Source organism: Lissotriton vulgaris, chromosome 12, assembly GCF_964263255.1.
Source record: "Lissotriton vulgaris chromosome 12, aLisVul1.2, whole genome shotgun sequence".
Taxonomy (NCBI): domain Eukaryota; kingdom Metazoa; phylum Chordata; class Amphibia; order Caudata; family Salamandridae; genus Lissotriton; species Lissotriton vulgaris.
Window position 1 is genome coordinate 595,801,305 of NC_141700.1, and position 25,643 is coordinate 595,826,947.

Consider the following 25,643-nt stretch of genomic DNA (forward strand, 5'->3'; position numbering starts at 1 on the left):
GCATGTAGACAGCATTACCCTGTCTATAAATGGTAACTGGGCAACAGGCCGGACCGGCTCATTACTGCGATCCCTGTCACAGTCGGGACAGTTCTTTACATATATTTGATGTTGCACGCTCATCCCCGGCCACCAGTATACTGATTGTAATTCAGTCAGAGATTCCTTCATCTGTATGTACCTTGGACCTTCACCCATGTGTGCGTCTGCTATTAATAACTTTCTCCGGTTCGTGTTTGGAATTACCCTATCCCCCACTCCAGGGATTCGAGCAAAAGGAACAGAGTTTGCATCAATTACGTATGCATAATTGAGTGGATAGTTCACGGGTAGTGCTGCACAGTCACCTTTTAAGGACGTTTTTACTGCCAGCATGGTTTCCCCGTCTATGTATTTTTCTGAACGCTTTTTTGTGGCTACGTAAGCCGGTTTAGTTGCTTCCGTTGTGGCTGTATTAGCCAATGAATTCCCTGCAACGTGAACGCCATCACGTTGATGACTCAGAGTGTGTATCATGTGAGTCTTTTGTAGTTCCTTCTGTAAAAGAACTACTTGTTTCCAAAGCATTTTATGCTTGATTGTGGCACCTGTGTCATCTTTGTAATCATTTTGAATCCAGCTCTGCAACTTATTTTTGTAAGAGTTGACGCAAAAATGCGAATCGCACACGATTAGTGTCAGGAATTCACGTTCTGCATTTTCAAGCGCCATGTTTAGAGATCTGATTTCAGCTCGCTGAGCCGAACAGTTTCTCACTGATTCAGTTTTTGTTATTTTTGGTCTGAATTTACTGCACAGCCAGCGGCCTTTAACAATCGCACAGGCTGCATCGTAGGATTTGTTTTCTACATTGTAATGTTGTACAAATCTGTCTGTGTAGATTATACAGGAGTACTGTTGTAAAGGAAGAATTTCGATTGGCAGAGGATATTCTCGTTCATAAGTCAAATCATTCAGTTTTTTCATGTGCGGGGCGAAATAGTATTTCACGTCTTCCGCCGCAAGAGAATTTTCCCACTGTATCCATTTCAGATCCAGTGACACTGTAGGCAGGTTTACTGGGCTGAATAGCGCCTCGAAGGCGGATTCCGCTGTGAGGACAATCATCCTTTTGCCATGTGCCTGTTCTCTTTCAATCGCTATTGCAGTTTGTACTGCTTTCACAGTATTTTCTGTGAGACTGAATGTTTTTTCTGCTTGTGTGTACAAGTGAGATTTGTAAGCAATTGGTACCTTTTCTCCCTCATTAGAGGTCAGGTACGTGAATCCGCATCTTCCTGGGATGACTCGGATTACAAGGTCGATTGTATTGTCACGTGTATCTAATTTTGTTTTTGCTAACATGTCCGTTTGCAGTGATCTCAAAATGTCTGTGTATTTTTGGGTCCAGTTGATTGGTTTAAAATCAGATTTAATTAATTCGTAGAGAGGTTTAACCCTCTCCGCATAATTTAGAATGTAATTTCTTCCGAAATTCAGGAAGCCTAGAATTGATTGTAAGTTCTTCAGCGTTTTTGGTGCTTGGAGTACAGCGCACTTCTCTAACAAGTTGTCCGCTAGGCTTTTTCCTTCACTTAATTCGTATCCTAAAAATAATACTGTCAGATGGGCAATTAGAGACTTTTTAAAGTTGAATTTGTAACCCTCTGCTGCGAAACCAAGTATTATGGTGTTCACTCTTTTCAAGTGAGTCTCCAAGTCGTCGTCTGTGAGATAGATATCATCTACATAAGATAATGCCTCATCATCATACATTTGTAGTAACTCTGTTACTCTGGCTGAGAATAGTCCTGGGCTGTTCTTGAATCCCTGTGGGAGCCTACAGACATTTTTCTGAGACCCCATTACTGAGAAAGCGGTCAAGTATCTGCTTTCTGGTGCAATATTTTGACAAAAGAAACCTTTAGATATGTCTAATGTTGTTTTATATTTTTTCCGTACTATGTTATTCATTAGTGCAGCACTATGCGAATTTTGTACTGCAAATGTTTTGCAACATGTGTTAAGGTGTCTGTAGTCCAAGACTAGACGATATGAATCGTCCGGTTTGGAGACAGGAAACAAAGGATTGTTCATTTGAGAGGTGCATGTTTCAATCACCCCCTGGTATTCAAGTTGATCTAAAATCTTCCTGACTTGTTTTTTAGCTTCTTGCTTAATTGGATACTGCCTTTGTGCAGCTAGTTGACTTTTGAACTGGATTTTGTGAGGAGGAGAGTCCTCATCCCATCCTACATGATTTTTATATAATGCTGGTGCCTGGGCTACTGCCCATTTCCTTGCATATATATATTTTGTGTGAATCGGAATGTGATTCGAGAAGGCAGGCATAATAATTTCTTCGCCACGAGGGCACTCCCTGACAAACTCCGGGGGCCAATCTTTTTCAGCTAACAGGATGTCATAGCCTTTTGAGAGGTTATCCCAAAATACACCCCTTATTTTCCTAGTCTTATCACTCTCTATACGCAGTGTTATTTCGTATATCTTATGAGGTTCGCTAACTCTGGTATCGGCAGTTTCTACTTGAATGTATTCATTCGTGTCCACTGTCTCCAGATGACTCATCAGGATCTTGCGAGCTATGGTGATTTCTGCTGCACTGTCTAGCATTGTCTGTGCCCACTCCCCGTTTTTCAGCTGTGTCCTCAGTATTCTCGGCATGTTCGATTACTCTAATACTGGCTACCTTCTTTCTTGGAAATTGTAACTTTTTACTTGGAGCAGGTTCCTTGTCTTTGGACTTGGTGTGCTCTCCTGGGTCTGACTGTCCTCTTCTTACCGATTTCTGCGAAAAAGATCGAGAGGGACGTGTATCAATACTTTGATATCTATCAGGCTTCTTCAAGTTATCCCTATTTCTGAGGTTATATCTTTTCTCAGAGGGCTCCCTCTGGGGAGATTGGTGTTCTCGAGTCGGAGTTCTTTCCCTCCGTCGTGGAGACCTTCCTCTGGACTGGAAACTTTTTCCTTGGGAGTGGACTGTTTATTTCCATCCCAGTTCTTTTTAGGAGTGTTTGAATTATTTTTAATAAATAATTTTTCAGGATTTTCGAGTAGTTGGGGTTTTAATGGTTTCCCACCTAAACTATCTCTACCTAATTCTTCATAACATTTTTCTATAATTCTGGCAAGCTCAATTGGTTGATCTCTTATATCTGTTTCCTTCAATTTCTGGCGGATCGCCACAGATGCTGCTTCTCCTTTTATATTGGCTAGTAATATAGCCGAGACCTGCTTGAAGTCTTTCAGTAATTTCATACCAAGAGTTAAAGCAGGTTCTGGACCGTATTTATTCTGCATTTGTTTCAGCACATCTGGTATTACCGCCATGGACGGAACACCATGTGTTTTTGTGCAAATGGAAGCAAAGACTGTACCCCAAGTGTCACAGTTCTCCACGTGTAGTGAGACCCCCATTGGAAGGCAGATGGTCAGGATTCTGTGTTTCTCAATAGGGGTAGTATTTGGAAATACTGCCTCTATTTGAGTAATTTTCTGTGCTAACCAGAATGGAATTTGTTCCCGTTTTATGGGTGTTTTACCAAGACATGATTGTATGTTCCGTGGTGTAATTTTATTTGTGTTCCCCTGATGAGGGGTCAGCTGTGGGACATTAACAGCTGTTTGGAATGTTGCAGTACGCATTGCATATTGGACTAATTGTCTATGTATTTTAATTAATGTTTTTAGCTGTGCTAAAAGTTCTTCTTTTGACATTTTTGCAATGTCCGGGTGTGGTGTGTAGCTGGCTAGAACCGGCCACGTTGCTCCTGGTCTACCTAGTGGACCGAGCCTGGTAATATGATCATTGTGTTTTAGGGTGCCTTTAAACCAGAGCAGCTGCTCTTGGAATTTTAATGGGATTTCAATCTCCTCGAAAGGAGCGTACTCATTCGGTGGTTCCCCTATTTTGTAATAGTGGAACTCGTTTGTTGCAGCGTTTGCCGCTGGAAATTTTATCCATGAATAGAATACCTCTGTCTGCTGATATTCGTGTGCCTCTATCACGAAGACGACTGTGCCACCTTGTGTGGTCAGTCCGTTTTCTATACGTTTTAATGTTATAGTTTTTCTTATGTTGACCGGGATGATTTTCGCATCGGGTGGGTAAGTCCCTGTTTCATCGGAACCCTGCTGAGTCGCATTTACTGCGGCATCAGTGGTTCCGTTGTTTCCGCCTTCTCCTGGCATTTTACTGTCAGGAAGGTCTTTTGTTGCAGATCAGGTTTCAAGGAAACAATGATTAGGTGCACAATGTTTTGGAACACTGTATCCTTCAACGTTGAATAAACCAGAGCTTTACATAGGAATCTCTTCCTACTAAGTTCGTGCGGATTTTAACCTTTCGCCCATTCCAGACGTCTATTGGAGTATTTACAGTAGAAAGGGTCTGTGTGAAAAAGCACGACTGAGTTACTCTAACGTCTTGCGTTAGTTTTATCGCCTTACCAAACGTTGGGCACCATGTAGTGTAGTTCCTATTTTCCCTATAGGCCCTGCGCATTGGAATAACATAAACAGCAGTGCAGACGTAGAAGTTCGGTCTTCCAGGTCTCTACTGACTATGTTAGACTTAATTGGGTTTGTACCAACTAGCTCAGAGGTCACTGGAAACTTTCTTGACTGAATAGGAAGTGATCAGCTTCCCTGGCACAGACAAGAAGGGATTCAGTTTTCCAACAACCGCATAAACATACAAGGTAGTGGTGCCACTGTTCAGATCTAAGCCTCATGCCATCACTCAAGGAGTTCCGCAGGGATCGGCGTTGAGCCCCACTCTCTTCAACTTATACGTCCAACCTTTGGCGGCGGTTGCGAAGAGTTGGGGTCTCACAATGGTATCATACGCAGATGATACCCAGTTGGCGGTGGTTCTCAATGGGGACTCTGACCAATTGGCATCAAACTTTGCGGATGGTTTGAGGGCTGTTGCTGGCTGGCTTACTACCAACTGTTTACAGCTCAACACTCTCAAAACCGAGGTGATGGTATTAGGGAAACATCCTGATCTGTTGGGTGAGAGCTGGTGGCCTAACGAGCTGGGACCCCCCCTAAACCGGTCTCCGAACTTAAAAATCTTGGCGTGTGGCTGGACTCTAAACTGACCTTCTCGTGTCATACTAAGAAGGTGGCATCTACATGCTTTGGCATTCTTCGTGGTTTGAGGCCTATCCTCAAATTCTTCGATGCCTCCACTCGCCAGATGGTGATTCAAGCTAGCGTATCATCAAGGCTTGACTACGCGAGTTCACTGTTTTTGGGTACCAACCAGGCGGAGGTCCTGCGACTCCAACGGGTGCAGAACGCGGCTGCCAGGGCCCTGGTAGGCCTGCCACGCTTCTGTTCAGCCCGCAGTACAATCTCTAAACTACACTGGCTGCCTGTAATGAGACGCATACAGTTTAGGACTCTGTGTTTCGCGTTTAAAATTCTTAAAACCGACACCCCTACCATCCTCCAGCACCTCCTGACCCTGTACACTCCTTCACGTAGCCTTCGCTCTGCAGGTCAAAATCTAGCACTTGTTCCACGCTTCCAAAAATGCAGACTAGGCGGCCGTTCCTTCACTGTGTTGGCCTCCAAGCTTTGGAACGCGCTCCCTGTGCATATTCGATCTTTAGAAGATCTCTTTGCTTTCAGGAAAGCTGTTAAAACGTATCTTTTCCCCCTGCCTTATTAAAATTTCCCTACTTTGTCTGTTTTTGTTAGTTATGTTACCTTCTCAGATATAGCGCCGGGACGCCCCTTCGCTGGGGCAGCTGTGCGCTCAAAAAATCAATTAACATAACATAACAAGAGTCAATCTCTAGAGTCGTGTGAAACAATAGACAGCTATTTCACTCAGTCAGTTGTGCAGATTACTTTCACCAGGACGCAGAGAATAGAGAGACAGGCGTTTTCAATAAAAGGTATTATTTATTGAACAGTCTTTCTTCTCATGCAAGAGAAATGAATTGCCACAATTGCAAGACTTGTTATTATAAAAAGTGCGTACAGTAAAAGGAGGATTGCGAAATAATACTGTAAAAGCATTGATACGGTTTCTTAGCCATACAATGGTTAAAATGAATAAAATATATACATTCATATATACATTTGACTAACCTACTCAACTGGTGCTTCTAACTACGCCTACCCCAGTGTACCTGACCTAAGCCTAATACTTGGGAGGGAGTAAGTAAGTAGCAGTTTAAGTTAAGTTGGTTTTGCCAAGGGTTTGCTTCAAGAATTCTCTCTAAGGGTTTAGTCAACACCATACCTCTCGAATAGAATGTTGGAGGGCTGGTATCTCCTTTCAGGACTCGATATTCCAGTCACCGCAAGGGTAGGCTGGAAACGCCAGAGCTGGATTTTCTCGGCAGGAGAAAAGACAGCGTCTTTCTCAGCGCGTTAAGGAGGAGGAGGGGCAGCGTCCGTGGGCTGCTCGCATCTGCTGGGCTCTGCAAGGGACAGCTGTTCTGCTCCTGTATTCACCACACCATCGCACTTGCTTAAGGCAACGTTGGTAATATTTATACCTGAAAGGTGCCTTGTTTGATGTAAGTTTTTGGACATAAGACGTCAATAAAGATGTCACTCGGAACTGGTCGTTCTTACAGTGCTCATTAGAGTTCTATTACTAATAAAAACAAAGCAAGCTGGGCTTTCCCAGGTTGCTGGGGGTTTTATCTTGTTGAAGAACTCGGTGTGTAATCTAGGAATCTAAGATAGTGGCTTCTGCTGTGTCATCTACTGTAATGAGCTGCAGAGGCGAGGTTCTGAAATATGGCTTTGATCGTTTATGCCAGAGACGAGTTTCTGAAATATGGCTCTGATCAATTATGCCATTATAGGGGTATTGATCGGGGTCCTAGATTAGAACACGACAACGCCAGAGACGTCTGGAGTGGGTAGGCACAAAATTCTGCCACAGCTGAGTAGGCAAACTTCCTATGTATTGGCTGTTGGTTAAATCAAGCTTGAAGGAAAAAGTTCCTGAACAACTGTGCCTTTTTAAAACCTTATCTGAAAACCCTTTTTCAGGACATTTTGTTTTCACTACACAATGTCTGCCGAGGCAGCTGCTTCTGTCACTGGGACACAGGTCTCAAACGACGAAGAGGAAGCAAATTCAAAACATTTTGCACCCAAAGTCAGGCATACACTCACACAAAAACACCTCAGACATGGTTTAACAGACCGAGGAGGTACAGTGATTATTATAGAGGCACACGAAGATTATCAAACAGATGTGTTCTATTCTTGGGTTACATCCCCAGCAGCAAATGCAACAACTCAGACTTTTTATTCTTACATACATAAAAAAGTCCCAGTGGTCTACACTCCTTTTCAGGAGATTAAGATTCTGCTCACTAACCAGGACTACAATTTCTGATTTAATGGCGCCCTACAACAAATAAATAAAACAAGGCTCGGTCCACTAGGTAGACCAGGAGCTACATGGCCGACATTAATCGGCTACACACCACTTCCTGACATTGATATAATGCCACAAGATACACTGCTCTTACAACACAAAGAGTTGGTAAAACTCTTAGAGCCAAGACGTAACTCATCATGAGGACACTTGGTGTCCAGCCCACAGTAGCTACAAATATTACAGCTCCTACACAGAGCACCGCTACTAAAATCACTCCACAAAACTTACACCCAGTAATGGGTAAACTGCCCACGAAACGTGAACAGATTCCTTTCTGGGTAGCTCAGAAAAGCACCCAGTTTGAAGCATTATTTCTAAATACCACACCATTTGAAAGCATATAATGCTAACACTCTGCTTGCCCATAGGGATAACACCACAGTTAGAAGACTGCACCAATTGCGGTACAGTCTTTGCTGCCATATATACCAGAACTCATGGTATTCCTTCCTTAGCAGTAATTCCAGATGTCTTACTACAGATACAGAACAAGTATGGAGCTGAACCAGCTCTGAGCTTAGGTATGAAATTACTAGGTAATTATGACCAGGTATCAACAATAATACTTGCTAAAATTAAAGATGAAGCAGCTTTAGTGGTGATCCGCCAACACCTAAGAGAGGTCAGTCTTATAGACCAACCACAAGAACTTCCCAAAATAATTAAAACAGCATATGCAGAACTTTGAAGGGACAGATTGGGTGGAGAAGCTTTTAAAAATCACAGCTAATGGGCAGTCCTGAGAAGGACACTTCTAAGCAGACACATACTTCTTCTAAAGAAGAAGTGGGACAATAATAAAAAAAATAATTTTCAGAAAAGATTCTCAGTCCCAAGGTAGGTCTCCTCAACAGGAGCCCTCTGCAAAGAGGTATAACCTTTGGAATAGGGATAATATTAGGAAAACTGCAGTGCTTAATTTGTAAAAAAAAAAAAAAAAAAGTAGTACCGGGGCTTTCAGCAGGAGGACACTAGAGCTTGCACCATCGCTTGCCCCTGGCAGCACTGCCAATGAAGACACCAACACACTACTAATCATCACACTCTTAAAAATGTGACAATTCATAATATTACAGGCCCCCAAAGCTGTAAGAATGGCTTTGAAGGCAAATACTACTAATTGCAAATTTAAATAATGAACAGAAGTTGTTGTGTTTGTACCTAAATTGGCAGACATCACTACCATGTGGCAGACAGTCATAAGCCCCAGCACAAATTAAGCACTGGAAACCTGACAGGTATCAGGATACTGATACACATTCCTCCCGATAAACAACACAGGGAGAGAAGGAAAGTCAGCACACAATGAAGAGCGCAAGCAGTCCAGGGACAAGCACGCTCAGGACTCTTCTGAAACAGAAGACAAGCCACACCTCAATCTAATTTTTTTTTTAAAGTCTCAAAGTTAGACTTGCACAGAATCCTAAGGACTCAACTTCTGAACGGGGATTGGGCTCAGACAATGCTAAGGCAGAGCGGCAGAAGTAACAATAGCTCACCAGAACCTGAAGGATTTTCTGGACAGCAAAATTGAATGATTACATCACCAGAGAAACACCAGACAAAAGGGTGAGAGTCCCACACAAGTTATATAAAATAACACTCCGCATGGAGGAGGACGAACACAGAAAAGTAAAAGGTCTCTTTGCAAAGACCCTATAGTCTGGTTTTGACATACTGTTAGCAGAATAAGATTAGCCGCCAGCATTCGTCAGGGAGCGCCCAAAGGGAGAAAGTATATTTTTACTGAATTTTTCAACCATGTCCCCTGTTCACCTTAGACATAAAAATGCACGGGAGTGGGCAGTAGCCCAGGCTCCAGCATTGTATAAAAATCACACTGGATGGGATGAGGACTCAACCCACCATGTGATCCTGTTGATAGTTTCACCGCATGCTCAAAGACAATATCCTATTAAGCAAGAAGCTAAAATACAGGTCAGTTAGATCATAGATCATCTTGAATCCAAGGGGATCGTTTGAAAATGTACTTCACAAATGAACAAACCCTTGCATCACTTATCAAAACCTGATAATACATTTAGTCTGGTTTTCATTTACAGACACTTGAACACTTGCACAAAGACACATGCTGTCCAACATGCAGATAGTGCCTCATTATTGAATAACATTATGCGGGAGAAAACACAAATAAACACATGTTATCTCAAATGGATGTTTCTGTCAAACTTTAGCACCTGAAAACAGGTACCTAACAGCATTTAGTATATTAGAGTCCCAGAGACAATTTTTTGTCTTCTCCCCCGTGGGTATAAGAACAGCTCAGGGGTATTTTCTGAAAGAATTACTGAATTGATAAAGCACTTTGATGAAGAAGTGTTGTCCTATATTGTGTGATATTTATCTAAACGGACAACCTTATGGGGAAACACTTGACCAGGGTAAGCACCATTATTATGGGATTGCCCTCTGGGGGCTACAAATTTAATTTTGAGAAAATCAGAAATTGCCCACCTCAGTGTCCTATTTTTGGGATACATTAAACAACTTCCTATCAGTACTGGGATTCCTAGATTTTGGCAGAACACACATTTTTGATTTCACAAAATGAGAAAAACCTTTCTACGACATTTTTCAAACATGAGTTTTCAGTCAAACACTGGACATAAGAACACACCAATATTCTTTGTTCACACCAGGAAGATATTATTGCTTCCAAATACATACACAGACGTGTAAACTAGCACCACTTGGTACTCAGTATCATTTTGGGTCAATGTGGGTACATTTATTTTAACTTTTAATAAAGGTGAACTGTACCATTCACATACGATTCTCATCTGTACACAAACACTGAAATTAGTTTTAATTCAACAGAAAAATAAATAAATTCTGACAACCATTCAGGCTGTAGCAAAAGAAAGAGCACTGGCTAAGGGGAAGAGGCATGATTGTTGTCACCCCAGTACATGGGCTAGCTTTCCTAATGCCAAAGCCTTACATCCAGAATGGCTACAAAGAGCTATCTCTTTTGCTGCATCAGACTTTGAATGCAGACTTGATTCAAGTTCAAAAACACAGGCATTCCTGCAATATGAAAAAGAACACCATCTACCAAATGAAATCTTGCCTCTAGATCAGTATGAATTTTAAAAATCTACACTGATGGGTCTGCCCCACCAGCCGCTTTTGTTAAAGATCAGATGCTGGATGGCAAGTTCCGTCCTCGTTGCACCAAAAAACTACCTCTAGGTAATAGCACGGCTTGGTTCGCAGCTTTAAAAGCCCTGATACTTGCACTTGTAAACACGGATCGAGAATTTCCAACACTCATTGTGTTTGATTCCTTTTACTGTGTGCAATGATATAATAACATTTTACACCATTGGGAACAAAATGGGTTTAAAGATGAAACAAGGTGGCATAATTAAAATACAAAAATTATGGGAACAGGTAGTGGAGTTGAGAAACGGCCTACCAAAAACTCACGTGATTAACACACTGAGTCATCAATGTGATGGCGTGCACGTTGAAGGGAATTCATTGGCTGTTGAAGCCACATGGGGAGGCTGTTCACACAGCTTCCATAGCTGCACACACTTGTCCAACAACGAGAATAGACGGTTAGAATATGGTGGATGTAATTGCTTCACGCAAAAGCAGCAAAGCAGTGCCTAAAATTTCCACTCAAATACTCCTACAAGTTAGATGCAAACAACATTCCATATGCTCAGATTACTGGAGTGGGGGATAGAGTATTTTCAAAATATGGATAGTAGGCAGGAATTAATCATTTAAAGCACACAAGGGCTTGGGCTCCGCGCATTCAGGGGTAATAGCTACTATTTCTTCATTGCAATAGTGCTATTGGTGGCCTGGGATCAGAAGACAGACTATTGGCTTTGTCTTGAACTGCAACATCAGTAAACATATGCCAGGCTACACCATCACAAGACCCGCGCAGGTCCCATTGCTAGACAGCCTCAGACTGTCCACTTGATCGTGTCGTGTAAAGGACCACTGCGGCCCTTCACATTTTGAGGTGGCTTAAAAATATATCTTAGTGGCAGTGGGTCCTTGCTCAAGTTTCCTATAAGTATGGCCTCAATACTTGGCTGACGCTCAAAACTGTTATAGAAAGATTTGCGAGTCCACAACAGGAGATACGCAATCAACGTTACACCCTGACTGTGGCCCCACACTTGGCTCTCGAGCCTACTGAGAGGCCATGGAAGGGATGGACGTAATATTGCGGTACTCCTCTCCAACGCCTTCCTGAGGGAATTAAGGTAGAGGAGAGGAAGGACTGGGGCATAGAGAAATCCTTAACAGCTAGGGTATTAGGCGGGGTATTAGTGGGGTCAAACACTTATATGCATTCAGGGGGAAATACACACTCAGCCAAGAAGCTCTCTAGGAGGTGTCACCTCATTTACAAAAATGGGAACCTGATCATACATGTGAAGGCACAGTGGCGGATGAAAACCATTCTGTATCTATGATCGTTTGGCTGTTTTACAGGAACTAAAGGAAACAAAGAAACAAACAAAGATTCTGTCAAAGTGAAACAGGCCGCCACTGGGAAGTCGAGGTAATCACAGCAAGTCCTGTCTGAATCCAAAAGTCATGGATCTGGGCAGAGGGAGAAAAAGATCGCGGACACAAAGGAATTTGGGCCCTCATACAGAAATACATGTGCCACTCCTTAAAGGGAAAGGAACAAGAACTGAACTTTTGCTGCATCCTGCCGTGATAAAAACACCAGATTAATTTCAAATGAAAGAATCAACCAAAACCTATGTGGCCAATACTGAGCAGTAGGCCTCGTGAATTCCACAATAGTAGACGTCCCTCTCACTACTATTCCAGAAATTCAAACTGAAAGGCTCATCAGGTTTGAGCAATCAAATCCATGGAGTGGGGGACTATGCAACAATGCAATGGAACCAGTTCTCCTTGAACCAACCTTTCAAATTAAAAATAAAAATCAAGACTACACTCAAGTTGCAATTTGGGCAAAAACAAATGTGTACACCAACGTTTTTTCAACAAAAGCATCTATTAATAAAAGCTTCTACGTTTTCTCAACAAAAACATCAAATAAAAAAGGCTTCAATGTTTTTCAACAGAAGCATCAATTAATAAAAGCTTCAACATTTTTCAACAAAAACATAAAATAATAAATGCTTCAACGTTTTTTAACAAAAACATCAAATAATAAATGTTTCAACATTTTTCAACAACAGCATCAAATAATAAAAGCTTCAAAGTTTTTCAACAAAAACATCAAATAATAACTTCAACATCTGAACATTTTTTCAGCAAAGACATCAACTATTAACTTCAACATTTCAAGGTTTTCAACAAAAACAGCAGAAATAACGTCAACTAAATACGATGCAATTTCAACAATTGAACTTACAGCTACTGGCTATTTCATTAACTGTGATACCTTTTCCATGGCTCCACGTGAACAGGAAACGACAGCCAGCCCAAAAACAAACAACAAACATACAAGTACGAACTTTGAACCTTTTCCTTTCCAAAAGATACAGACCTGGCTTTACCATGAGTAGAACTATTTGGTATTTCTGGGTTCATCTTTTTCTGTTCTGGCTTTGCTTAGAGCTAGCTTTTAGTATGACTCTTAGTGGACACTTTCTACAATACAGGATCAACATAAAACTGAAGCCACATCCATTTTCAATTCAAATGCAAAAGAGACTTATAAATGTATTCGACCTGGACAAACCTTTATATTCTAAATGATGCACTTAATCATCCAGTTTTTAATTCTGATTAATGTATTTTGAACTTTCATTCATTTTCATTTATTTTTATCATGCATTCAGTGATGTAATTACCTTCAGTACATTTTTCTGAAAATTGGGTTACTGATACAGTGTATAATATGCTGTCTGTTTTAAGAATAATCGCTACAATTTCAGATCATGAAATGTTAGAGATTTATTCATACTGCAACGCTTTATACCTGTTACCTTCATTAAGGTTATCAACTCCTACAGAACTGAAATGCATCTAGAAATGTGGTTGTTTAAACACCAGTAGGAACATTGCCAAACACCACCATACATACATCAGCAGGGGCAACATTAGATGCTATTTACAACACAACAGGACAGACCCAGTTAGGAAAATATGGGTGGTTTGGCCTTTTGACACAAATACCTGTCACAGAAATGATTCCTGAACGTCACCAAGGGACTCAGTATACATAGGCCAGACCTACGTTATGTACAGATAACACCATTCAGGCTGTAGCAAAAGAAAGAGCACTGGCTAAGGGGAAGAGGCATGATTGTTGTCACCCCAGTACATGGGCTAGCTTTCCTAATGCCAAAGCCTTACATCCAGAACGGCTACAAAGAGCTATCTCTTTTGCTGCATCAGACTTTGAATGCAGACTTGATTCAAGTTCAAAAACACAGGCATTCCTGCAATATGAAAAAGAACACCATCTACCAAATGAAATCTTGCCTCTAGATCAGTATAAATTTTAAAAATCTACACTGATGGGTCTGCCCCACCAGCCGCTTTTGTTAAAGATCAGATGCTGGATGGCAAGTTCCGTCCTCGTTGCACCAAAAAACTACCTCTAGGTAATAGCACGGCTTGGTTCGCAGCTTTAAAAGCCCTGATACTTGCACTTGTAAACACGGATCGAGAATTTCCAACACTCATTGTGTTTGATTCCTTTTACTGTGTGCAATGATATAATAACATTTTACACCATTGGGAACAAAATGGGTTTAAAGATGAAATAAGGTGGCATAATTAAAATACAAAAATTATGGGAACAGGTAGTGGAGTTGAGAAACGGCCTACCAAAAACTCACGTGATTAACACACTGAGTCATCAATGTGATGGCGTGCACGTTGAAGGGAATTCATTGGCTGTTGAAGCCACATGGGGAGGCTGTTCACACAGCTTCCATAGCTGCACACACTTGTCCAACAACGAGAATAGACGGTTAGAATATGGTGGATGTAATTGCTTCACGCAAAAGCAGCAAAGCAGTGCCTAAAATTTCCACTCAAATACTCCTACAAGTTAGATGCAAACAACATTCCATATGCTCAGATTACTGGAGTGGGGGATAGAGTATTTTCAAAATATGGATAGTAGGCAGGAATTAATCATTTAAAGCACACAAGGGCTTGGGCTCCGCGCATTCAGGGGTAATAGCTACTATTTCTTCATTGCAATAGTGCTATTGGTGGCCTGGGATCAGAAGACAGACTATTGGCTTTGTCTTGAACTGCAACATCAGTAAACATATGCCAGGCTACACCATCACAAGACCCGCGCAGGTCCCATTGCTAGACAGCCTCAGACTGTCCACTTGATCGTGTCGTGTAAAGGACCACTGCGGCCCTTCACATTTTGAGGTGGCTTAAAAATATATCTTAGTGGCAGTGGGTCCTTGCTCAAGTTTCCTATAAGTATGGCCTCAATACTTGGCTGACGCTCAAAACTGTTATAGAAAGATTTGCGAGTCCACAACAGGAGATACGCAATCAACGTTACACCCTGACTGTGGCCCCACACTTGGCTCTCGAGCCTACTGAGAGGCCATGGAAGGGATGGACGTAATATTGCGGTACTCCTCTCCAACGCCTTCCTGAGGGAATTAAGGTAGAGGAGAGGAAGGACTGGGGCATAGAGAAATCCTTAACAGCTAGGGTATTAGGCGGGGTATTAGTGGGGTCAAACACTTATATGCATTCAGGGGGAAATACACACTCAGCCAAGAAGCTCTCTAGGAGGTGTCACCTCATTTACAAAAATGGGAACCTGATCATACATGTGAAGGCACAGTGGCGGATGAAAACCATTCTGTATCTATGATCGTTTGGCTGTTTTACAGGAACTAAAGGAAACAAAGAAACAAACAAAGATTCTGTCAAAGTGAAACAGGCCGCCACTGGGAAGTCGAGGTAATCACAGCAAGTCCTGTCTGAATCCAAAAGTCATGGATCTGGGCAGAGGGAGAAAAAGATCGCGGACACAAAGGAATTTGGGCCCTCATACAGAAATACATGTGCCACTCCTTAAAGGGAAAGGAACAAGAACTGAACTTTTGCCGCATCCTGCCGTGATAAAAACACCAGATTAATTTCAAATGAAAGAATCAACCAAAACCTATGTGGCCAATACTGAGCAGTAGGCCTCGTGAATTCCACAATAGTAGACGTCCCTCTCACTACTATTCCAGAAATTCAAACTGAAAGGCTCATCAGGTTTGAGCAATCAAATCCATGGAGTGGGGGACTATGCAACAATGCAATGGAACCAGTTCTCCTTGAACCAACCTTTCAAATTAAAAATAAAAATCAAGACTACACTCAAGTTGCAATTTTGGCAAAAACAAATGTGTACACCAACGTTTTTTCAACAAAAGCATCTATTAATAAAAGCTTCTACGTTTTCTCAACAAAAACATCAAATAAAAAAGGCTTCAATGTTTTTCAACAGAAGCATCAATTAATAAAAGCTTCAACATTTTTCAACAAAAACATAAAATAATAAATGCTTCAACGTTTTTTAACAAAAACATCAAATAATAAATGTTTCAACATTTTTCATCAACAGCATCAAATAATAAAAGCTTCAAAGTTTTTCAACAAAAACATCAAATAATAACTTCAACATCTGAACATTTTTTCAGCAAAGACATCAACTATTAACTTCAACATTTCAAGGTTTTCAACAAAAACAGCAGAAATAACGTCAACTAAATACGATGCAATTTCAACAATTGAACTTACAGCTACTGGCTATTTCATTAACTGTGATACCTTTTCCATGGCTCCACGTGAACAGGAAACGACAGCCAGCCCAAAAACAAACAACAAACATACAAGTATGAACTTTGAACCTTTTCCTTTCCAAAAGATACAGACCTGGCTTTACCATGAGTAGAACTATTTGGTATTTCTGGGTTCATCTTTTTCTGTTCTGGCTTTGCTTAGAGCTAGCTTTTAGTATGACTCTTAGTGGACACTTTCTACAATACAGGATCAACATAAAACTGAAGCCACATCCATTTTCAATTCAAATGCAAAAGAGACTTATAAATGTATTCGACCTGGACAAACCTTTATATTCTAAATGATGCACTTAATCATCCAGTTTTTAATTCTGATTAATGTATTTTGAACTTTCATTCATTTTCATTTATTTTTATCATGCATTCAGTGATGTAATTACCTTCAGTACATTTTTCTGAAAATTGGGTTACTGATAGAGTGTATAATATGCTGTCTGTTTTAAGAATAATCGCTACAATTTCAGATCATGAAATGTTAGAGATTTATTCATACTGCAACGCTTTATACCTGTTACCTTCATTAAGGTTATCAACTCCTACAGAACTGAAATGCATCTAGAAATGTGGTTGTTTAAACACCAGTAGGAACATTGCCAAACACCACCATACATACATCAGCAGGGGCAACATTAGATGCTATTTACAACACAACAGGACAGACCCAGTTAGGAAAATATGGGTGGTTTGGCCTTTTGACACAAATACCTGTCACAGAAATGATTCCTGAACGTCACCAAGGGACTCAGTATACATAGGCCAGACCTACGTTATGTACAGATAACATCCAGAGGTAGTGAAAAAAGGGAAGCTGTGCCTTTAAAAAAAAAAAAAAAAAAAGGCCCCAACACTGACAGTAGTAAAAACGAAAGTTTCCTTTGTAAAATTCAATGCTTAAGGCAATCTGAAAACCATGCTTAAGCAGCACCTTTTATTTTTCATTTTACATCAGCTAAAGAAATATTTTTTCCTTTTTTGCAAAATAGCACTCTTAAATACAGGCTGCCCCTTTTTCCTTTTTGATAAATTTGGTCTTTTACATACAAGCAGTGTGATACACCTTGGGAATACCTCGAACAGGAACTATGCTTCTCATGGTTTCTAATATTTAAAAGAACAGTCTGAAAAGACTGCAACGTACCTCTTCCAAAGGAAAACGCCATTGGCAATTACCACCATGCAGGGTCTGCTGAAGTCCCATGCTTGGCTGTGTCCCAAGCGTATTCCCATCAAACCAAAGCATTCCTTGCAAATCCAGTGGGTGCCTTGTGCTTCATTTAGCAACACCAAGGTATGGATTGAGACCTCATCGGCGAATATGGCTGAAGGTGAAGTACGAGTAAATCCAGGCACACAGATACAATCTTCAGCACCGGCTGCCTCAGAACAAGCAACTGGCAGCACTGTCTTTCTGTGCTTCCACAACGACTATGCGAGATATTAAAAAGGTCTGTTCACTGCAGCAAATGGCTAGGAGAAATGTTGTGACTACCAGCACTTTTTATCTCTAGTTCTTCAAAACATGTCCTGAAACACATTTTTTCTGTTATTGTTTCAACTTTCACCGAGTGCTTTGGAGCCTTCCCTCTAAATTGACTTTTTTAAAGAAAGCATGGTCTTCTGAAAAAAGCATGAAAGTTTTCAATTTTATAAACAGAAACTTTTATAAGTAACTACTTACTCTAAATAGTATATATATATATTTTAATGACACTATAGATTTTTCCTGTCTCCACAGAGTCTATAGTAATTTTACATATTTTAACAGCTGCTATTTTTTTCAGCTCATAAAACTCTCATGCAACTACCTGCCAATTACATGCAAATGCCTATTTTAGTCACGTAGTTTGCTTTTAATGGGTTATTAACTCTTGTCCATAGATTGGAGTGGGTGTTATGAAGGAAATTGAGGCCTTAACATAGGTACTGTCTCAGAAGCACAAATCCTTTGTGTCACAGAGACAAGCTGGCCCTTTGACCTAGATTAGCCCTCATTTCACAGTAACGAGCAACAGAGAGGCTGTCCCCTTATCTGATCACTGTGTGCTCTGTGCACAGAAGACGGTCCACCCTAAATACGTAATCTCCATGTCTAACAGTGACTAACCTACGTCACAACAAATTCTTGGAAACAGACCAAGAACACATCTTCCTCTGACCAACATTACGTCAATCCAAGACACCTTTCCAGTATAAGTATACCTCCCTTTGTCCAAGCAAACGAGAGGAGACAGAGACTTCCAGGCCAACACTCTGCCCGAGGCGCTGCAACCTGCGTCATGCCACAGCTCCAGCTGGCAGAGGTCCATCACCCATCTGTGGGTGTCCAGCTCAAGATCAGGATGAAGTCCCACTAAGGTAATGGCGTTAAACTAACTCCTAGGGGGATTCTTGGCTCTCTAAAGACCTACACACATGCTAGGTACACTTAGGTACATCTAGTTAGGCATCAAAGGAGTATAGGCTTTATCTTAATGCATTCTGTATTTCATGTATTTGTTCATTACAAAGCCTTTTTATTTAACTGCACTGCTGGCCATAATTCTCTGCTACTGTCCAACATATATAACCAGCATATATAACCAGTACTAGAAGAACAACTGTGCAATAAATTTTATTGTAAACACACCCAACTGTTTCTTCTATGTACTTCTCTGAGATGAGTGACTTAATGAAAAGTAGTACATTGTTTCCATGATCCTGAGGGATGTGGGTTTTATGTTATGTGGTTGCCAGAAGGTATTCCCTTCTTGTCTTCAAGAAGTTTCCAGTGGCCTCTGAGCTAGCTGGTACACAGTAATTAAGTTTAATATACATACTAGAAGCATACAGACCTCAGTCCTATGCCAAGCCTATTGTGTATGTTATTCCAATGCACAGAACCTATAAGGGATATAGGAACTACACTACAATCAAAGCACACTGGTTACTATCATTGCACCATATCTATGTTCTTTCTGGGATCATGGTCCTCAGAGTCCCATTGCATCATTCCACATTACTGAGAGTTTGTTGATTGTGAAGTTTGGCTGCTCTGTGTTGGGTCCCTTTCTTGTGCCCTGACTTATTCAGGAATTCTGCTGCCCCTTGAGGGTCCGTTACCATGTGGACTTTCCCAGGATGAATAATGGAGTCTTTTTAACCTGTAGGAACTTGTGACATGCATCGTCCACCACTAGTGAAAATTTAAAGTATATTAAGATTTTGAAGGCAGCATGAGTAAGATATCTTTCTTCTTTAACAAAGCAACAGCTGTGCCTACTACCTCCGCACGACTCCATGCCCCAGAAGCCTCTAGGTCGCAACCCCCAATGTACCTCCACTGATCTGTATTGCAGCTTCCCAGTATGACGCCAGGCCAAATGTGGCCAATTGAGGTGCTCACGGACTTCCTTCACCTCTTCCAGTCCATGTGGCACCAAAGAAATTATTTTTATGTGGACCGTTCAAGGGGATTTCCTGCATGGCTGCGGTAGCTCTCTCAAGTTGCGGCGTTCTTCATTCAGGCTCTCTGGTGCAATTCACAGGTTTTGTTATTTTTTTCTTTTTTCCACACATTCATACCAGCCTTACATTGCTCCAAGATTATCACCAATGATTGTGTAGCATATCAGTAAATTCTAGATTCATTTCAGCTGAGAAGATGTTGAACCGTCAAATAATGTTCAGCACCATAGATAGCAACTTCTTTACTGCAAGAAGTTGGTACTCACAGTTTTGTTCAGTTTGTTTACCTTGTGCTCTTTTGACATATTGTAAGGAAATGCCTCTTATTTGTATGTTCAGCTGAAAGTTCTTTGACTGCTGCTGCTGGTTTTTCAACTCCAAGAGTGCACTGAGACCTGCTAGCCAGACCTCAGTGGCAGTGCCCTGACCCCAAAACCTGTGTCTTGCATTGGCTATTCACAATTGGCATAGGCTAGCCTACCTGGAAGTCCCTTGTATATGGTACCCAGGGAGTGTAAGCCAGAGATTGAAACACTGGTTGTGCCACCCTTGGTGTTACATAGGTAAAAAGAGTTTATTGGTCTGCCATTGCAGCCTGTAAGATCAGTCTTAAACTGCTAGCCCGACTTTGCCATTTCAAGCAATGGCAGAGCTGAACTTTCCTCTGCAGTATGTGTATGTCACCCCTATGGCATGTGTATTGTGCCCTAAGGCAAGGTGCTGCATATTTCATGGGCAGAAAAGTATTTTACTAGTTCTTGTAGTAAAAACACAAAACTGTTGTTTTTGCTGTGGATGGACATTGGAAGTACAGGGTTACAAGTTGACCCCTCATCTGTGCTAACTTCTGAATGGTGAGGCCAAAGTCGGTACTCCAAGGTTTCAAACAACTCGCTACATTAAGCCCAATTTGATTCTCAATTCAATATTAATGTAACACGTTGTGGTGTGCAATTTTTACACAGATTTTGCCTTTAATCTCTTGTGCCATCAATGGTTGCATGAGGGGCCTGTTCCAGAGACAAATTTCTGCCCTCCGAGGGAGACATGCTAATGACTCCCAGAAACAGAGACAATAGAAGCCAGCACTGGGGAGGGATGTTATCTCCCTCCTGCAGGAAGTACGCAGGTGTTGGACCAAAAAGCAAACCTCAAAGGAAAAGCCATTTTTGAAGGGCAAAGGCGTAACACTTAATAGATGGCTGTTCTATTGTCTAGGGGCAGTCTGGTACTATAGGCAAGGAAGGGGAAACCAGTTACAAAACCTGATTTCAAAGGACATGTAGCCCCCTTGGTAGCCACACATCTGGGTTGGGCTATGGAGCTCTGGATGCCAAAAAAGGGGTCATGCCATGTTGAGAGTGGGCAGAAAGGTGCTTCTTGGGATAGGCAGATGCCACACTTCCCAGGAAGTTGTCATCAGGAGGGAGGGAACCAAGTAGCCCATCGGCTACTGGCCGTGTGTAACCTGTGGGCACTTTCTGAGCAGAAATAGGGAACCCCTGGCACCCAGAACACATATATTAACTGGAATGGAAGAAGTACTTCCCTTCTGCACCGTGGGCCTAGCAAAGAGAGGCTTCACTGACATAGACAGTACCTGTTGAACCTGGTGGTTATCATAGAAGAGGGAAAATGTCTGCTCTGTCCTGCTCATGGAGAAGTCACCGACAAAGCCCAGTCAAAGCAATGAGACTCCAAGGTTCAGTTGGCTGACCTTCTGTTCACAGCATAGGGTCATAACAGCTAGGAAGCCTGCTGGGGCAAGTTATTAGCCCAGAATCTTCAGACTTTCCCCACCCCACGCTGAGGGACCAGTACCCGATGCTCAAAGTTGCACTGAGCTCTCCTTGTCTAAGAGAGCCATCAGAGTGCAACTTGATCACCCAGAAGACATGTTATCACACAGGGAAAGATTTGGCTGGGACTGCAATACAAAGTAAATGGTAGCCCAGTGACGACTGGACTTCTACTAACATGAGAGGACTTCGAAGGATGTCGACCCTGTTACCAGAATTGCTGCACTCCCTTCATCGACCGAGGAGTAGCTGCAGGACGACCCCCATTGACTGCAACACATCCACATCATCCTTGAGCATCTTCAGCATCCTTCATCCCTTGCATCAGAACCACTATCATAGGAATCCATTGCAAAGGAGATAAAGTACCTTTAACTGCCTGTAGACGGCTTCATTTGTGGAGGTAACTGTTTCTGAAGACCTTGCTTGTCTGCCTGATTGGCTACCTTCTACAATTGGTCACCTAAAGTGACTCGAACTGACCACAATACAAACAGCTCAACTTTGTGATGAAAACGTTTCTCTGTGTCAGATTTTAGAGAATTAGCTAATGTTTGTTTGTTGTTGAGAGAAATGCTTCAATTTAATATTCCTTGCAAATTCTATACCTACAGAACCCACCAGTGGACCTTTTTAATTGTGCTGTCTAAAAAACATAAACATACCATCTATTTTTATAATCGGTGTTGAAGTTCTTGAGTGTCCTCTTGATGTCTTCTTCACTTGTTTTGGTGTTATTTAAATGCTTTTATATTTGTTCCTTTATTTAATCCTTGCTTCTCAAAGCCACAGCTACCCAGGGTTGAGCTGCAGGTTTGACAATTGAAACCTACTGTTCCTAAAGTGTTTGTTAAGTGAATTACATGGTGAGGTCACACAACCACATAATATAATACACACCATTTCCGAATGAATGTTATATATGTTTCTTGTGTGATAAATATTGTATATCGTTGCAACATGTTTAATTGAAGGAACACTTCAAAGTCAAAATGTAAACTGTATTATCAAAGTAATTTTTTGTAATTTGTGTTACTTGCCATCTGTGATTTTCAATGTATTTTGGTTTAAACAATGTTTGTTATATTTGTCACCTCTCTACTACTTCCCATTAGGAAAGTCGTCACTTGGAGTGTCACTGTTTCGTCTTGTGGAGCCTATCACTGGCACCATCTTTATTGATGATGTTGACATCTGCACCCTGAATTTGAAAGATCTTCGATCAAAGCTATCTATCATTCCTCAGGATCCTGTTTTGTTTAAGGGCACAGTGAGGTAAGTTTTGAATGCTTAATCAAAAAATATCATATTTTTGGTACAAGTAACATGATGGCCTACAAACAATAATAGAAAGCATTTTTAGCATTATATTGAGTCATGTTCCTAGGTGATGTCACTTTAAATTTTGTTGTCAACCAATACATTAGTTTTAATTACGGGTGAGCAAAGTAGCAAAGTTTTGTCCTGAAAAAATTGCAGAGGCATAGGAAACTTCACAAAGATCACGAAGCTTGATACACGTTTTGCACTATGCATTAAAATAAATATCTTTGTGGAAATAAAATAATGCATAAATCATTACTTAGATTAAAACATTTAGTTGTGAAACACATACTCTGTAGAAAGCATCTTGTGTTCAATTGCACAACATGATTGTTTACAAAAGATCTCTAGAGCGATCTTTTGTAAACAGTGTGAACGGCGTAGGTATGTAGAGAAATACAGTGCTAAAAAAATTATGGTTCAGAATTTTGACCCAAATAATTAAGCAGGAACATAACAAGGACGCGCACGCCGAGATTTCGGCTGAAGATTTGCTGATCTGTACACGGGTAAACACGCCGAGAGATATATACGAGGAACTCCTGGCCCGTACCCGGACACAGATGATGTTAAAGCAGGACGCTCCTGTGTTCATTGAGAAAAACATCCAATATTGATATCATTGGAATCTTACGCGATCCGCTTTGAGAGAGAAACTATGCAGTGAAGCCCTGAGGAAGTCATAGTGAGACACATCCATTGCTGAAACACGTGTTAGCTGTCAGAAGAATTCAAATTCAATTAACCCCTCCCATGCTCATTCCGTCACGAGCCTCGGGTGGGCTGTGCTGGTGACGAACGGTTCCGTCACGGCCCACGCGCCGCGCCTGCGCGGCACGAATTCCGCGCCTGTGCTAACGTTGTCTAGCGCGGGTGGAGCCGTGACGGAACCGTTCCATCACAAGCACAGCTCACCCGCGTGCCGTGACGGAGCAGTTCCGTCACGAGCACGGGACAGCCGCGCGGCCCCCCCACCCCCTTAGCACTGCAGCGGAATAGCCCCTGCAGTGAAGGGGTTAAAGAAAAGAATTAGCTGTCGTCAGCACACGCCCACCGTGACGTTGGACGGCAAGCACAGAAGGGGTTAAGAACATAAGAATAATGGAATGACTCATAATTGTGTTTGTATGTGCCAGGAGACTTATCTTTATGTTCTTACCTCTGTGTTAGGGATGGAGGGATGACATCCCTTCTCTTTTAGCACTGCTCCAATATAACATGTTACAGCACTTTGTACACTGTGTCTCTGGTGCGGAATTCTCTTAATCTCCCCCAGTAGATAACCCAAGTAAATATGTAATCTGACCCAACCCTTTTAGGCCATTTTCGTGGAATGAACCTATGAAGAAAGTGTGCTATAGAGTATGGCCTTTCAACTCCCTAAAGTTATGATACCAAACACTGAAGCTCATGTGATTGAACATGATTTATCCTTCTACTTCAGTTCATGTATCTTTTTTCTTCGTTTTCCCTTTTTGTTTCTTTTTTGGAAGATGGCACAAAAGATCAATAGGAGTTAAAAGGGAGAGATATGCATCTTATATTTTTAAAAACGAATTAACTACAAGAAGGCTGGTGGTGGAGTAAGGGCACAAGCTTTTCCAAAAGTATAATCTTATAGAGTCCCAAGAGGTGAAATTACTGACATTGCCACCAACGCTCCCTGATCCACCTTTCCTATCATGCCGGAACGCCAGATTTAGTCTTAAAAGTAAGTCCTAACTGTATATCCCTTATGGATTGTTTCAAGCTTTAGATTACGGAGTTACACATTGTTGGTAGTTTCCTTAGGAAGCATCGCTCCCTCTGCGGACTCTTCCCGATCATTGACCATTAAGCACTGATTGATTCAGGTATGCTTTTAACATGGTGTGTTCCCACTTAACTATGAATGTTGCAACTATGACTATTCCTAACAAACAGAGAAATAATGTGTATCCACCATTTATTAATAGGTTGCTAGCCCCATCCCCCTTCGTCCTGATGAAGACCCTGACGTAAGGATTTCATTGATTCCTGCCTATTCTGGGGTCGAAACGTCGACAAATCCCCCGTACAATACACAGCCCCCCCTAGCCACTACCTTTGTATATTATGGAACGCGGGGCATGTGTACCATGAAATATTGTATTGAACTATGACCGTTTTGTTACACATTGACTATTGAACTTTTGCGAATTTTTGATAAATACTTGCTTTTATTGTCACTATTCCCTACCTGCACTACCCTCACGATCTCTCACATTCTCCTTACCTCCAGGGGCACCATTATAACCATAATGTTTGAAACTATATTTGTTGGTCCATCCTATAATGTGAATAAAACATTATAGATGCATTTTTTTGTTTATTGGACTTAATTGTATGTATATTTATTCACTCCTCTGAAACTGGGACCCCCTCCCTCTTAATGCTGATACTACCTAGGTCCCAGTGACTAGTTTTGGGTATACCCCCCCTTTGATACTATACTTCGTGCAGACGCTGGTCTGCGAGGTCCTTCCCTTTAGAATTCAATTCTATACACACCATGGTCGAACGTGAATTACTTTCTTTTTCCGAAGATTACATAGAAAAGCTCCTAGACAACCCTGATAACATTTTTCTATCTACTGACCTACCCACTATAGATTTCACTCTAAAGGATAAAATTCAACGCCTGGAACGACTTGAAAAGAAATTGATCCGTACCCGCTGGCACGGGCATCTACTCACTAGATACCTGAAAGAGAATATTATTCCCATTGGCCTACAGATAAAGATCGAACCAGCTATCTTTGTCAAAATACCCAAATTTAAGGAAGGATTTAGCCACATATCAAACAACTGCTCTCGCCATTG

General features: G+C 41.4%; 1 protein-coding gene across 1 annotated transcript in view; it reads left to right on the plus strand.

Annotated features, from left to right (window-relative positions):
• LOC147677799 (ATP-binding cassette sub-family C member 12-like) overlaps nt 1–25,643 on the plus strand; it is a 2,578,840-nt gene that overhangs the window by 2,350,080 nt on the left and 203,117 nt on the right. Inside the window, exon 27 of the mRNA XM_086945588.1 lies at nt 22,595–22,754. Coding sequence (XP_086801714.1) covers nt 22,595–22,754 — 160 coding nt within the window. The remainder of the gene's footprint in view (nt 1–22,594; nt 22,755–25,643) is intronic.